This window comes from Pristiophorus japonicus, unplaced genomic scaffold, assembly GCF_044704955.1.
Source record: "Pristiophorus japonicus isolate sPriJap1 unplaced genomic scaffold, sPriJap1.hap1 HAP1_SCAFFOLD_388, whole genome shotgun sequence".
NCBI classification, from domain to species: domain Eukaryota; kingdom Metazoa; phylum Chordata; class Chondrichthyes; family Pristiophoridae; genus Pristiophorus; species Pristiophorus japonicus.
The window spans coordinates 258,497-275,271 of record NW_027253739.1 but is presented as its reverse complement, the minus strand read 5'-3'; the positions used below and the strand labels follow the sequence as shown (position 1 = coordinate 275,271).

Here is a 16,775-nt window from a genome sequence, read left to right as displayed (position 1 = left end):
AGACATACCCTCCTTTTTTAGGTACGTAAGAACATAAGAAATAGGAGCAGGAGTCGGCCACCTGGCCCCTCGAGCCTGCTCCACCATTCAATAAAATCATGGCTGATCCGATCATGGACTCAGCTCCACTTCGCCGCCCGCTCCCCATAACCCTTCACTCCCTTATCGCTCAAAAATCTGTCTATCTCTGCCTTAAATATATTCAATGACCCAGCCTCCACAGCTCTCTGGGGCAGAGAATTCCACAGATTTACAACCCTCAGAGAGAAGTAATTCCTCCTCATCTCAGTTTTAAATGGGCGCCCCCTTATTCTGAGACTATGTCCCCTAGTTTTAGTTTCCCCTGTGAGTGGAAATATCCTCTCTGCATCCACCTTGTCGAGCCCCCTCATTATCTTATATGTTTCGATAAGATCACCTCTCAATTTTCTGAACTCGCAATGAATATAGGCCCAACCTACTCCACCTATCCTCATAACTCAACCCCCTCATCTCCGGAATCAACCTAGTGAACCTCCTCTGAACAGCCTCCAATGCAAGTATATCCTTCCTTAAATACTGAGACCAAAACTGTACGCAGTACTCCAGATGTGGCCTCACCAATACCCTGTACAGTTGTAGCAGGACTTCTCTGCTTTTATACTCCATCCCCCTTACAATAAAGGCCAACATTCCATTGGCCTTCCTGATCACTTGCTGTTACTTGTATACTAACTTTTTGTGTTTCCTGCACAAGGACCTCCAGGTCCCTCTGTACTGCAGCACTTTGCAATTTTTCTCCATTTAAATTATAATTTGTTTTCTATTTTTTCTGCCAAAGTGGATAACCTCACATTTTCCCACATTATACTCCATCTGCCAAATGTTTGCCCACTCACTTAGCTTTTCTATATCCCTTTGCAGATTTTTTGTGTCCTCCTCACACATTGCTTTCCCATCCATCTTTGTATCATCAGGAAACATGGCTACATTACACTCGGTCCCTTCATCCAAGTCATTAATATAGATTGTAAATAGTTGGGGTCCCAGCACTGATCCCTGCGGCATCCCACTAGTCACTGTTTGCCAACTGGAATATGACCCATTTATCCCGACTCTCTGTTCTCTGTCAGTTAGCCAATCCTCTATCCATGATAATATATTACCCCCAACCCCGTGAACTTTTATCTTGTGCAGTAACCTTTTATGTGGCACCTAATCGAATGCCTTCTGGAAATCCAAATACACCACATCCACTGGTTCCCCCTTATTCACCCTGTTCATTACATCATCAAAGAATCCCAGCAAATTTGTCAAACATGATTTCCCTTTCATAAAACCATGCTGACTCTGCCTGACTGTATTATGATTTTCTAAATGTCCTGCTACTGCTTCCTTAATAATGGACTCCAGCATTTTCCCAACCACAGATGTTAGGCTAACTGATTGATAGTTTCCTGCTTTTTGTCTGCCTCCTTTTTTAAATAGGGGCGTTACATTTGTAGTTTTCCAATCCACTGGGACCTCTCCAGAATCCAGGGAATTTTGGTAAATTACAACCAATGCATCCACTATCTCTGCAGCCACTTCCTTTAAGACCCTAGGATGTAAGACATCAGGTCCAGGGAACTTGTCCACCTTTAGTCCCATTAGTTTGCCCAGTACTTTTTCTCTAGTGATTGTATTAAGATCCCCCCCCCCCACCCCCCACTCCCAATAGCCTCTTGCTTATCCACTATTGGGATGTTTTTAGTGTCTTCTAATGTGAAGACCAATACAAAATTTTTGTTCAAAGTCTCTGCCATTTCTCTGTTCTCCATTATTAATTCTCCAGTCTCATCCTCCAGGGGACCAACATTTACTTTAGCCACTCTTTTCTTTTTTATGTCGAAACTCTTACTATCTGTTTTTATAATTCTTGCTGGTTTACTCTCATATGTTATTTTCTCTCTCTTTATTATTTTTTTAGTCGTCCTTTGCTGGTTTCTAAAAATGTCCCAATCCTCTGGCCTCCCACTGCCCTTCACAACATTGTATGCCTTCTTTTTCAATTTGATTCCATTCTTTACTGCCTTAGTTATTCAGGGATGGTTCATCCTTCTCTAGAGTTGTTCTTTCTCACTGGAATATATCTTTGCTGAGAGTTATGAAATAACTCCTTAAGTGTTTACCACTGCTTATCTACAGTCTTACCCTTTAATCTATTTTCCCAGTCCACTTTAGCCAACTCTACCTTCCTATCTGCTGCACAGGAGGGCAGGAAAAAGAGTGGGAGAGCTATAGTGGTCAGGGATTCTATTGTAAGGGGAATAGATAGGTGTTTCTGCGGCCGCAACCGAGACTCCAGGATGGCTGTTGCCTCCCTGGTGCAAGGGTCAAGGATGTCTCTGAGCGGCTGCAGGACATTTTGAAGGGAGAGGGTGAACAGTCAGCTGCCGTGGTGCATATAGGTACCAAGGATATAGGTAAAAAAACGGGATGAGGTCCTACAAGCTGAATTTAGGGAGCTAGGAGTTAAATTAAAAAGTAGGACCTCAAAGGTAGTAATCTTAGGATTGCTACCAGTGCCACGTGCTAGTCAGAATAGGAATTTCAGGATACCTCAGATGAATACGTGGCTTGAGGAATGATGCAAGGGGGAGGGATTCAAATTCCTGGGACATTGGAACCAGTTCTGGGGGATGTGGGACCAATACAAACCAGATGGTCTGCACCTGGGCAGGACCGGAACCAATGTCCTAGGGGGAGTGTTTGCTCATGCTGTTGGGGAGGGTTTAAACTAATATGGCAGGGGGATGGGAACCTATGCAGGGAGACAGAGGGAAGTAGAATGGGGGCAGAAGCTAAAGATAGAAAGAAGAAAAGTAAAAGTGGAGGGCAGAGAAACCCAAGGCAAAAATCAAAAAGGGCCACATTACAGAAATATTCTAAGGGGCAAAGTGTGTTAAAAAGTCAAGCCTGAAGGCTCTGTGCCTCAATGCGAGGAGTATTCGTAATAAGGTGGACAAATTAACTGCACAGGCAGCTGTTAACAGATATGATGTAATTGGCTCCAGGATGACCAAGGCTGGGAACTCAACATCCAGGGGTATTCAATATTTAGGAAGGATAGGCAGAGAGGAAAAGGAAGTGGGGTAGCGATGCTGGTTAAAGAGGAAATTAACGCAATAGTAAGGAAGGACATTAGCTTGGACAATGTGGAATCTGTATGGGTGGATCTGCGGAATACCAAAGGGCAGAAAACGCTAGTGGGAGTTGTGTACAGACCACCAAACAGTAGTAGTGAGGTTGGGGACAACATCAAACAAGAAATTAAGGATGCGTGCAATAAAGGTACAGCAGTTATCATGGGCAACTTTAATCTACATATTGATTGGGCTAACCAAACTGGTAGCAATGCATTGCAGGAGGATTTCCTGGAGTGTATTAGGGATGGTTTTCTAGACCAATGTGACGAGGAACCAACTCGAGGGTTGGCCATCCAAGACTGGGTGATGTGTAATGAGAAAGGACTAATTAGCAATCTTGTTGTGCGAGGCCGCTTGGGAAAGAGTGACCATAATATGGTAGAATTTTTTATTAAGATGGAGAGTGACACAGTTAATTCAGAAACTAGGGTCCTGAACTTAAGGAAAGGTAACTTCGATGGTATGAGACGTGAATTGGCTAGAATATACTGGCGAGTGATACTTAAAGGGTTGACGGTGGATAAGCAATGGCAGATAGTTAAAGATCACATGGATGAACTTCAACAATTTTACATCCCTGTCTGGAGTAAAAATAAAACGGGGATGGTGGCTCAACTGTGGCTAACAAGGGAAATTAGGGATAGTGTTAAATCCAAGGAAGAGGCATATAAATTGGCCAGAAAAAGCAGCAAACTTGAGGACTGGGAGAAATTTAGAATCCAGCAGAGGAGGACAAAGGGTTTAATTAGGAGAGGGAAAATAGAGTATGAAAGGAAGCTTGCAGGGAACATAAAAACTGACTGCAAAAGCTTCTATAAATGTGTGAAGAATAAAGGATTAGTGAAGATAAGTCCCTAGGTAGGTCCCTTGCAGTCAGAATCCAGTGAATTGAAAATGGGGAACAAAGAAATGGCAGACCAATTGAACAAATACTTTGGTTCTGTCTTCACTGAGGAAGACACAAATAACCTTTTGGAACTACTAGGGGACCAACGGTCTATCGAAAAGGAGGACCTGAAGGAAATCCTTATTAGTCAGGAAATTGTGTTAGGGAAATTGATGGGATTGAAGGACGATAAATCCCCAGGGCCTGATAGTCTGCATCCCAGAGTACTTAAGAAAGTTGCCCTAGAAATAGTGGATGCATTGGTGGTCGTTTTCCAACAGTCTATAGACTCTGGATCATTTCCTATGAATTGGAGGATAGCTAATGCAACAGCACTTTTTTAAAAAGTAGGGAGAGAGAAAACAGGGCATTATAGACATTAGCCTGACATCGGTGGTGGGGAAAATGTTGGAATCAATTATTAAGGACGTAATAGCAGCCCATTTGGAAAGCAGTGACAGGATCGGTCCAAGTCAGCATGGATTTATGAAAGGGAAATCATGCTTGACAAATCTTCTGGAATTTTTTGAGGATGTAACTAGTAGAGTGGACAAGGGAGAACCAGTGGATTTGGTGTATTTGGACTTTCAAAAGGCTTTTGACAAGGTCCCACACAAGAAATTAGTGTGCAAAATTAAAGCACATGATATTGGGGGTAATGTATTGATCTGGATAGAGAACTGGTTGGCAGACAGAAGCAGAGAGTCGGAATAAACGGGTCCGTTTCAGAATGGCAGGCAGTGACTAGTAGGGTACGGCAAGGTTCAGTGCTGGGACCCCAGCTATTTACAATATACATTAATGATTTAGATGAAGGAATTGAATGTAATATCTCCAAGTTTGCAGATGATACTAAGCTGGGTGGTGGTGTGAACTGTTAGGAGGATGCTAAGAGGCTGCAGGGTGACTTGGACAGGTTAGATAAGTGGGCAAATGCATGGCCCATGCAGTATAATGTGGATAAATGTGAGGTTATCCACTTTGGTGGCAAAAACACAAAGGCAGAATATTATCTGAATGGTGACAGATTAAGAAAAGGGGAGGTGCAACGAGAGCTGGGTGTCATGGTTCATCAGTTGGCATGCAGGTACAGCAGGTGGTGAAGAAGGCAAATGGTATGTTGGCCTTCATAGCTAGGGGATTTGTGTATAGGAGCAGGGAGGTCTTACTGCAATTGTACAGGGCCTTCGTGAGGCCTCACCTGGAATATTGTGTTCAGTTTTGGTCTCCTAATCTGAGGAAGGATGTTCTTGCTATTGAGGGAGTGCAGCGAAGGTTCACCAGACTGATTCCTGGGATGGCAGGACTGATATATGAAGAAAGACTGGATCGACTAGGCTTATATTCACAGGAATTTAGAAGAATGAGAGAGGATCTCATAGAAACATATAAAATTCTGATGGGATTGGACAGATTTGATGCAGGAAGAATGTTCCCGATGTTGGGGAAGTCCAGAACCAGGGGACACAGCCTAAGGTTAAGGAGTAAGCCATTTAGGACTGAGATGAGGAGAAACTTCTTAACTCAGAGAGTTGTTAACCTGTGGAATTCCCTGCCGCAGAGAGTTGTTGATGCCAGTTCATTGGATATATTCAAGAGGGAGTTAGATATGGCCCTTACGGCTAAAGGGATCAAGGGGTATGGAGAGAAAGCAGGAAAGGGGTACTGAGGGAATGATCAGCCATGATCCTATTGAATGGTGGTGCAGGCTCGAAGGGCTGAATGGCCTACTCCTGCACCTATTTTCTATGTTTCTATGTTGCTATGACAGTTTGAGAATGTGAAATTAGTTTTTTTTAATTTACTCAATTTTCCCATGTCATTTGCCCCGTTTTTTGGCGTATTTATTTTTTCCAAGTTTCCCCTGCGATCTCTGCCGACATAACTGACTTAGTTGCGATTTTTCTAGGCCAGTTTTTTTAGCGTTCCCTCATGTCTGCGCCGATCTTTATAATTGCTCGCAGTTTTGCAAAATGTTTTCCTCCGAGGTCAGTGTATCTGGTCACTCCCGGCAAACATTCTGGGCGCTTCAGAAAACCAGTGCACCTTGAGGACTCGGCACTGAAAGGCACCATTGTTTTTCACCGAAAATTTTGAAGGGACTCAAGGTCACTGTAAAAATCAATAATAAAGTTCAACTTTATGTAACCTGTCAATGTAGTCAATGGAAGTTTGTTGGATTTCAGAAGTTTTTTATTTTTTTTACTCGCACACCCCACCACCAAACATCGGGGCTGGAGAGTCGTCGCTTTGGTCGGCAGAATCGACCCTGTGCCTGGACAACAAGCCCGGGGAGGGGGTGGTGGAGGAGGAGAGAGAGAGCGAGGTGTTAATCGGAACGCTTCGAGCCCAGGGAGCGAGGTGCCGATCGGAACGCTTCGAGCCCGGGGAGCGAGGTGTTAATCGGAAAGCCTCGAGCCCGGGGAGCGAGGTGTTAATCGGAACGCTTCGAGCCCGGGGAGCGAGGTGTTAATCGGAACGCTTCGAGCCCGGGGAGCGAGGTGTTAATCGGAAAGCCTCGAGCCCGGGCAGCGAGGTGTTAATCGGAACGCTTCGAGCCCGGGGAGCGAGGTGTTAATCGGAACGCTTCGAGCCCGGGGAGCGAGGTGTTAATCGGAAAGCCTCGAGCCCGGGGAGCGAGGTGTTAATCGGAAAGCCTCGAGCCCGGGGAGCGAGGTGTTAATCGGAACGCTTCGAGCCCGGGGAGCGAGCTGTTAATCGGAAAGCCTCGAGCCCGGGGAGCGAGGTGTTAATCGGAACGCTTCGAGCCCGGGGAGCGAGGTGTTAATCGGAACGCTTCGAGCCCGGAGAGCGAGGTGTTAATCGGAACGCTTCGAGCCCGGGGAGCGAGGTGTTAATCAGAAAGCTTCGAGCCCGGGGAGCGAGGTGTTAATCGGAACGCTTCGAGCCCGGGGAGCGAGGTGTTAATCGGAAAGCCTCGAGCCCGGGGAGCGAGGTGTTAATCGGAAAGCCTCGAGCCCGGGGAGCGAGGTGTTAATCGGAACGCTTCGAGCCCGGGGAGCGAGGTGTTAATCGGAACGCTTCGAGCCCGGGGAGCGAGCTGTTAATCGGAAAGCCTCGGGCCCGGGGAGCGAGGTGTTAATCGGAACGCTTCGAGCCCGGGAAGCGAGGTGTTAATCGGAACGCTTCGAGCCCGGAGAGCGAGGTGTTAATCGGAACGCTTCGAGCCCGGGGAGCGAGGTGTTAATCAGAAAGCTTCGAGCCCGGGGAGCGAGGTGTTAATCGGAACGCTTCGAGCCCGGGGAGCGAGGTGTTAATCAGAAAGCTTCGAGCCCGGGGAGCGAGGTGCCGATCGGAACGCTTCGAGCCCGGGGAGCGAGGTGTTAATCGGAAAGCCTCGAGCCCGGGGAGCGAGGTGTTAATCGGAAAGCCTCGAGCCCGGGGAGCGAGGTGTTAATCGGAACGCTTCAAGCCCGGGGAGCGAGGTGTTAATCAGAACGCTTCGAGCCCGGGGAGCGAGGTGTTAATCAGAAAGCTTCGAGCCCGGGGAGCGAGGTGTTAATCGGAACGCTTCGAGCCCGGGGAGCGAGGTGTTAATCGGAAAGCCTCGAGCCCGGGGAGCGAGGTGTTAATCGGAAAGCCTCGAGCCCGGGGAGCGAGGTGTTAATCGGAACGCTTCAAGCCCGGGGAGCGAGGTGTTAATCGGAACGCTTCGAGCCCGGGGAGCGAGGTGTTAATCAGAAAGCTTCGAGCCCGGGGAGCGAGGTGTTAATCGGAACGCTTCGAGCCCGGGGAGCGAGGTGTTAATCGGAAAGCCTCGAGCCCGGGGAGCGAGGTGCCGATCGGAACGCTTCGAGCCCGGGGAGCGAGGTGTTAATCGGAACGCTTCGAGCCCGGGGAGCGAGGTGTTAATCGGAAAGCCTCGAGCCCGGGGAGCGAGGTGTTAATCGGAACGCTTCGAGCCCGGGGAGCGAGGTGTTAATTGGAACGCTTCGAGCCCGGGGAGCGAGGTGTTAATCTGAAAGCCTCGAGCCCGGGGAGCGAGGTGTTAATCGGAAAGCCTCGAGCCCGGGGAGCGAGGTGTTAATCGGAAAGCCTCGAGCCCGGGGAGCGAGGTGTTAATCGGAACGCTTCGAGCCCGGGAAGCGAGGTGTTAATCGGAACGCTTCGAGCCCGGGGAGCGAGGTGTTAATCGGAACGCTTCGAGCCCGGGGAGCGAGGTGTTAATCAGAAAGCTTCGAGCCCGGGGAGCGAGGTGTTAATCCGAAAGCTTCGAGCCCGGGGAGCGAGGTGTTAATCGGAACGCTTCTGAAGACAGCAATGAGAAGAGAGAAGGGGAGAAGTCACAAGACTTTGGGTGTGGTCAATCGATACAAACCTTGGGGAGAGAGAACTGTCCTGCCTGCTTTCCTGCTGTTTTGAGCTACTTTCAAAGGTAACATTTAAGTATGGGGACAATACTGACAATGTGCGAGCCTTCTGCATCATGGTGCTACGTAGGAGACAATTAATTAGATGTCATCACATCAGGAACATCAGAGCCCGTCGGGTGCTGGGCAGGAGGCCTTACCCATCTCGGGTATATCGAGACAGGTGTTCGTACCTCCACCTGAGGGATGCAGACTGTTTCAGAAGGCTGCGTTTCTGTAAAGAAGTTGTCCGTGAGATCTGTGAGTTGGTCAAAGCAGACCTGCAACCAAGAAACATCAGGAGGACTGCTTTGTCAGTTGAAGTGAAGATTACAGCTGCACTTTCATTCTATGCCTCCAGCTCATTTCAAGCTACAACTGGGGATGTGTGTGCCATCTCTCAACATGCAACACATGTCTCCATTCGCCAGGTCATGCCTGCACCGTATGCACAGAGGAATTACTTCATAAAGTTCCCCATGACCGCTTAGGCAATCCATGACAGGGCTGTGGGCTTCTACAGGATTGCCGGCTTCCCAAAGGTACAGCGCTGCATTGATTGTACCCACATCGCCTTGCGAGCACCTGTGGAGGATTCCGAGATGCACAGCTCGTGTGTGACGACATGCATCGTATCATTCAGTCAATGCAAGATACCCTGGGAGCACCCATGATGCATTCATCCGACATGACAGCGTTATATCTGCCATGTTTCAGCAGCAGCCAGGTCAGTGGAGGATACTGGGAGATAAAGGGTACAGCCTCACCACCTGGCTCATGATGCCCTATGCATAACCCGGAAGGTGACTGTCAGTGCAACATGTTTGATGGAACTCATTGGAATTCAGAAGAATGAGAGGTGATCTTATCGAAACGTATAAGGTTATGAGGGGGCTTGATAAGGTGGATGCAGAGAGGATGTTTCCACTGATGGGGGAGTCTAGAACTCGAGGGCATGATCTTAGAATAAGGGGCCGCCCATTTAAAACTGAGATGAGGAGGAATTTCTTCTCTCAGAGGGTTGTAAATTTCTGGAATTCGCTGCCCCAGAGAGCTGTGGCAGCTGGGACATGGAATAAATTTAAGACAGCAATAGACAGTTTCTTAACTGATAAGGGAATAAAGGATTATGGAGAGCGGGCGGGGAAGTGGAGCTGAGTCCATGATTGGATCAGCCATGATCTCATTAAATGGTGGAGCAGGCTCGAGGGGCTGAATGGCCTCCTCCTGTTCCTGTGTAACAGGCTCGAGGGGCTGAATGGGCCTCCTGTTCCTGTGTAACAGACTCGAGGGGCTGAATGGGCCTCCTCCTGTTCCTGTGTAACAGGCTCAAGGGACTGAATGGCCTCCTTCTGTTCCTGTGGAGCAGACTCAAGGGGCTGAATGGGCCTCCTCCTGTTCCTGTGTAACAGGCTCAAGGGACTGAATGGCCTCCTCCTGTTCCTGTGTAACAGGCTCGAGGAGCTGAATGGGCCTCCTCTTGTTCCTGTGTAACAGGCTCGAGGGGCTGAATGGCCTCCTCCTGTTCCTGTGTAACAGGCTCGAGGGGCTGAATGGCCTCCTTCTGTTCCTGTGGAGCAGACTCAAGGGGCTGAATGGGCCTCCTCCTGTTTCTGTGTAACAGGCTCAAGGGACTGAATGGCCTCCTTCTGTTCCTGTGTAACAGGCTCGAGGAGCTGAATGGGCCTCCTCTTGTTCCTGTGTAACAGGCTCGAGGGGCTGAATGGCCTCCTCCTGTTCCTGTGTAACAGGCTCGAGGGGCTGAATGGCCTCCTCCTGTTCCTGTGTAACAGGCTCGAGGTTGAATGGCTTCCTCCTGTTCCTGTGTAACAGGCTCGAGGGGCTGAATGGGCCTCCTCCTGTTTCTGTGTAACAGGCTCGAGGGGCTGAATGGGCCTCCTCCTGTTCCTGTGTAACAGGCTCGAGAGGCTGAATGGGCCTCCTCCTGTTCCTGTGTAACAGACTCGAGGGGCTGAATGGGCCTCCTCCTGTTCCTGTGTAACAGGCTCGAGAGGCTGAATGGGCCTCCTCCTGTTCCTGTGTAACAGACTCGAGGGGCTGAATGGGCCTCCTCCTGTTCCTGTGTAACAGGTTCGAGGAGTTGAATGGTCTACTGCTCCTATTTGTGATGTTCTTATGTCGCACATTGCGATGCGCGGTATCATAGAGAGGACCATTGGTATACTGAAACAGCGTTTCCGATGCCTGCACCATTCCGGAGTATGTCGGTCCGTTCAGTATTGTGTGCTGCATGCTGTATAACTTAGCCATCATGAGGCAGCAGCAGCTGGTAGTGGAAGACCACCTGCGGTGAGAGTGGCTGATGATAATGATGCAGAAGATGCAGATGATGAGCAGGAAGATGAGAACGAGGAGGCCATGCAAGTACCTGACCCCGGAGCATGATGGCGGAGGAGGGCGGCCCATCGTGTCCCTTTAATGATTACTTGATCCTTGCGGCAGCAGCTGATCCGTGAACGCTTTTCTGCCTGAAGGCTCAGCGACAACTATTCCACATGGACATGTTTACCGCTTGGACCTGTTCCGTAATGTTGTGTTCTGTTCATGGAACAAATAATCAAAATTATTCTTGTTTACTTCAAAAGTTGTTTTAATAATCAAACAAATTATAGAAATGATTTGTCTTGAGTTCTAAAGTTGTGCAAAGAACAGAACAAATAATGGAATGATTCAGTTTTAATGTACAATATATTTTATTCAAAAGTTTAACAGTTCTTTTGTACTTAACTTAACTTTAATAAAGTTATTCTTGTATCAAACTTTACTTTAAGATCACTCTTTAAGATCACTTACAAACTTTTGCACTGGGCTCCAAACCTTGTGGTCACCATTGTGCAATAATCTTCTGCATCTTTGTTCCAGCATTTCCTCATTTCTTTGGGAAGTTTGATGTGACCTGTGCTGGTGTCCAGCTCCGGCCGCCTGTTCTCAATCACAGTAACAGGTGCGTCCACTTCATCCTGTGAGAAATTATTGGTCCTTGCAGTGCGTTGCATCTTGTATTGCAGCTCCGATTTTTCCAATGCTCTCACACAGCACTCAACATTGTCACACTCTTTAAAAATGGCCGATTGCCAACTCGGGGCTGTACTGACCATGCGCGTCCTTGCAATCACGTCAGAAAAGTAATTATTTTTCCCCGCGCATGCGCAGAAATTGTGGCATCGTTTTCCTGTGCAGGCAGCAGGCTCCACCCCCCGAGGCAACTGGACAGGCCGTGCGGTGCCAAACTCAAATTATACATCAGGGAAACTTTGGCAAATTATTTCCGCCACATTTATGGTCTAGAAAAACGGGCGTAACTCTGGCAATACGCTCGAAAACGGGCTTGGGCAAAATTGAGCCCAATATTAGTAAAAGTAACCATGAAGTTGTCGGATTGTCATAACAACCCAATTGGTTGAATTATATCTGTTAGGGAGCAAACCTTATCGTGTCTGGCCTGTATGCGACTCCGATCCTATGTCAACTATCTCCTGAAGTTCCCTCGCCAGCCCTCAGTTGTAGCAATTAGCTGTGCAGCAGTTCGAGAAGGGCCCACCACCACAATAAATGCAACCTGCCAGCAACACCCAAATCTCAACAAGAGATATATCGTTTTTTAAGTTTGTTATTTCTTACTGGGCTAAAGATCTAATTCAGTCAGTATTCTGGCTCCTGAGTGCTATTCAGTGAACCAGCCGGAAGCTGTGCATTATCACGGACTGACAACAAGCTTGTCTGTCATGTCTACCCCACAATCAACTTGCCAACAATAACTGCCGAGGGCCAAATGTGAAGAATGCCCACTTGGATCAGGACTTTCAGGTCCATGAAAGTGTATCCGTGCTACACTCATTACCTTCAGGAAAGGAGGGGAAAAGGCCCAGCTCCACTCCTGCAGTAACGTATCTCATCCATGCTTTTCTTACTGCCAGGCTCGTTTACATAAACGATTAGGAGTCGGGAATCCGAGGTACAATTTCAAAATTTGCGGAAGACACCAAATTGCGGGTATAGTAACTACAGAGGAGAACTGCAACAAAATACAGGAAGGAATTAATAAACTTCGATAGGGCATGTAATTAGCAAACAAACTTCAATATAGACAATTGTGAGGTGGGACATTTTGGCAGAGAGCATAAGGAGGTCACATACTCCTCTGAAAATAATTGTTTCAATGGGGTAGGCCAGCAGATGGCTCTGGGGGTACAGATACATAGAAACATAGAAACATGGAAATTTACAGCACAGAAAGGGGCCATTTTGGACCATTGTGTCCATACCGGCCGACAAAGAACTGCACGGCCCTTGGTCAGAAGCCCTGAAGGTTACATATAAACCTATGAACAATGGCGGAAAGGCAAAGAGCACCCAGCCCAACCAGTCCGCCCCACACAACTGCGACACCCCTTATACTGAAACATTCTACACTCCACCCCAACCGGAGCCATGTGATCTCCTGGGAGAGGCAAAAATCAGATAAAAACCCAGCTAATTGGGGGGAAAAAATCTGGGAAAATTCCTCTCCGACCCATCCAGGCGATCGACACTAGTCCAGGAGATCACACACTGGGCGTATTCTATTCCCTGCAGTACTTACCATTATATCTGCACTGTCCAACAAAAGGTCATCCAGTCTAATCCCAATGACCAGCTCTAGGTCCGTAACCCTGCAGGTTACTGCACTTTAAGTGCCCATCCAACCATCTCTTAAAAGTGGTGAGGGTTTCTGCATCCACCACTCTTCCAGGCAGCGAGCTCCAGATCCCCACAACCCTCTGTGTAAAGAAGCCCCCCCTCAAATCCCCTCTAAACCTTCCACCAACCACCTTAAACTGTGCCCCCTCGTAATAGACCCCTCCACCAATGGAAATAGACCCTTACTATCCACTATGTCCAGGCCCCTCAATATTTTGTACACCTCAATGAGGTCTCCTCTCAACCTCCTCTGTTCCAATGAGAACAAATCCAGCCTATCCAATCTGTCCTCATAACTAAGATTCTCCATTCCAGGCAGCATCCTGGTAAATCTCCTCTGTATCCTCTCTACTGCAATCATGTCCTTCCAGAACTGCACGCAGTACTCCAGCTGTGGCCTAACCAAAGTATTATACAATTTAAGCATTACCTCCCTGCTCTTATATTCTATGCCTCGGCCAATAAAGGCAAGCATTCCATATGCCTTCTTAACCACCTTATCCACCTGCCCTGCTACTTTCAGGGATCTGTGGACAAGCACTCCAAGGTCCCTTTATTCATCTACACTATTAAGTGGCCTGCAGCTTAATGTGTATACCCTTTCCTTATTAGCCCTCTCAAAGTGCATTACCTCACACTTCTGTGAATTAAATTCCATTTGCCACTGCTCTGCTCACCTGACCAGTAGATTGATATCCTCCTGCAGCCCATGACTTTCCTCTTCATTATCAACCACACAGCCAATTTTAGTGTCGTCTGCAAACGTCTTAATCATACTCCCTATATTCAAATCTAAATCGCTGATGTATAAAAAGCAAGGGACCCAGTACTGAACCCTGTGGAACCCCACTGGAAACATTCTTCCAGTCACAAAAACATCCATCAATCATTACCCTTTGCTTCCTACCTCTGAGCCAATTTTGGATCCAACTCTGCCCTGTATCCCATGGGCTTTAACCTTCGTGACCAGTCTACCATCTGGGACCTTATCAAAAGCCTTGCTAAAGTCCATATACACTACATCGTACGCACTACCCTCATCGACCCTCTTAGTTACCTCTTCAAAAAATTCAATCATAAATGACAAAGTATTGACACAGGTTAATAAGGCCATAAAAAAGCAAACATGACTCGAGAGATAGAATTGAAAAGTAGAGAGTTTGCGTTAAAACTTGTTTCGAACTTTGGATAGACCACACAAAGTACTGCGAACAGTCCTGGCATCCATAGTCTGGGAAGGATAGAGAGGCACTGGAGAAGGTGCAAAAATGATTCACTGGAATTATACCAGAACTGGTTAGACCCAATATCATTTTTTGGGAGCCACACAGCCCCTTTAGCGGGCTGCAGTGCCCATTCAAAGGGCCAGACATGCACGGTTCACTCGCTGTGCAGGAGTCCTGGGGCGGCACTCAGCTTCAGGGCAACATTGCTTACACCCACCAGGAACGACTGGGTCTTTTCCCACAAAACAGAAGTCTGAGGGGTGGCCCAGTAAGATTATGGAAGGGTTTGATAGCGTAGATGTACATAAGATGTTTTCACTTAGGGGTCATAAATATAAAATAATCCCTAATAAATCCAATGGGGAATTCAGGGGGACTTTCTCTAGAATGTTGCAGTTAAGGCGGCTAGCAACGAAGCAGTTAAGGGGGAGCTAGATAAACACATTAGTGAAAAAAGGGATATGTTGATGGAGTTAGATGAGTAAGGGTGGGAGGAGGCACATGGAGCATAAACACCAGCACGTGTTGGGCCTTTTTCTGTACTGTACACAGGATGTAATACAATTCATTCCAAAGCTCTTTGTGGTCTCCCAACTTCCACCCTACTTAAACTTAAGTTCAGTCAAAACTCGGCTGCCCATATCTTGACCTGCATCAAACCCCACTCACCCATCACCCCTGTACTTGCTGACCCACATTGGCTCCTGGTCCACCAAAACCTCAATTTTAACATTATCCTCTTCAGGTCCCTCCACCTCACCCTTCCCTACCTCTGTAACCTCCTCCAGCCCTACAATCCTCCAAGATCTCCAATGTGACCTTGTGTGATGCCCACTCCCTTGCCCTACTTTTAGCAGGCCATGTCCTGTTTGCTGAGGTAGCTCCACAGCCAGCCAGCAATGCTGAGAATGAGGATCTGTTGCAGCAATAATAAACCTGAACAAAGCCTGTGGCAAAGATGGTGTGATTAGACTGCACCATTCAGCATAACGCCAAGAGCCTGGGCTTGAAGACTGCAATTAGCGTTCCAGTCATTTCTTTCAGCAGTGAGCACAAATTCTGCAAGTAGTCTGCCACTAATTCTCTAAATGTTCTAATTATACCGCCCATTCCTGGGCTTTAATGAACTTCTAGCCACTTGGTATTTAACCAGCTTTCTAATCTCACAAGTTGGTGACAATTGGTCGAAATGTTACTTGGCTCGGAAGGAGGTAAATCAGTCAGTTGGTCCCTGTTGGAAGGTGTGTAAATGTGAACACTGTGTGATGGTAAGCTTGCCTGGGACATACCCACACAGTCACCATCCAACATTCACTGTGTAGGACCAGGTATAGTTCTCACCAGTATAGGGTACTAGTACCAGCTCTACCATTGCCCATAGAGGTACATCCCTGCTATAGTCACTGCCTTCAGGAAAGGAGGGGAGAAAGTTTGAGGGTTTAGAAGAGAAAATTCAAAACAAGATTCAGGTCCTGAGTGGAATGAAATTGGGCCTGGAAAATGTGAAATTAGGCCAAATAAAGTTGTTTTAGACTGGACAAGATCAGAGGAAAATGGGACAAAGTTAGAGCCGGAGGCGAAGGTTGAGATTTCTAATGTTTTTTTTTCTGCCAAAAGGCAAGCTAGATTAAACTTTATAAAATACCTGCCCCAGTGCCCTGTAGCTGCTCGGTAATACTTGGATTAAAATGTAACCTCTTCATTTTATTTACGAAAACAAATCTGACTATATGGCAGTGATCTATTGTCAGGCTAACTATTGACGGTGTGACTACTTCAGCCACATACCTCGGAGACGATGGTGGAGATGTACTGCTCCTTACTGTAGTCCCAACCATCCAAACAGGGCTCCTGTTCTACCTCAGACAGATTGAAGGAATCCGAGTCGGGAAATGTCGCTGACAGATTCTTTATCAGCTCCAAGCGGTAGCGACTGCATTTGCTGTACTGGGGCTGGTCCTTTTCTTTCAGCAGAGGGATGGTCCGATTCCGCCAAGCTTCACTGATATTCACATTCCCAGGAATCAAGCAGCGATGCTCGGGAACATCCCCCACGAAAACCATGGACAGTCCGCAGAAACCGTTGGGAAGAATGCTGAGGCTCAAAAGGAAGAAAATGAGCTTCTGGTAAGGTTCCCATTGTCCGAGAAAAGCGGTCATTTCATCGTAATCCCGCATGTTAGCTGCAGACTGCAGCCTGCACTTATTTCAAAGTCTAGCATTCATTTCCCATCCTTTCCACCTATAAATAGTAATCCAACCTTTATCCACCGACTGCTGCTCTGAAAGGGGTTTGCTCAGTTAACATTGTTTGCCAGCACTCAGCGTTCTTCTTTTGACAAGTGAAGCACTTTATTTTATTGCTACAAAATAGATATCACAAAGTTGCCAATTCTGTTTAAATACCGACGAGAACTTACTCAAT

At 47.3% G+C, this 16,775-nt stretch overlaps 1 protein-coding gene across 1 annotated transcript in view; it reads right to left on the bottom strand.

Moving 5' to 3' along the window:
• Positions 1-16,528, bottom strand: part of LOC139250546 (organic cation/carnitine transporter 2-like) — a 336,028-nt gene extending 319,500 nt beyond the window's left edge. The window contains exon 1 of the mRNA XM_070872923.1: positions 16,139-16,528. Within this exon, the coding sequence (XP_070729024.1) occupies positions 16,139-16,528 (390 nt within the window). The remainder of the gene's footprint in view (positions 1-16,138) is intronic.
• Positions 16,529-16,775: the final 247 nt, after the last annotated feature.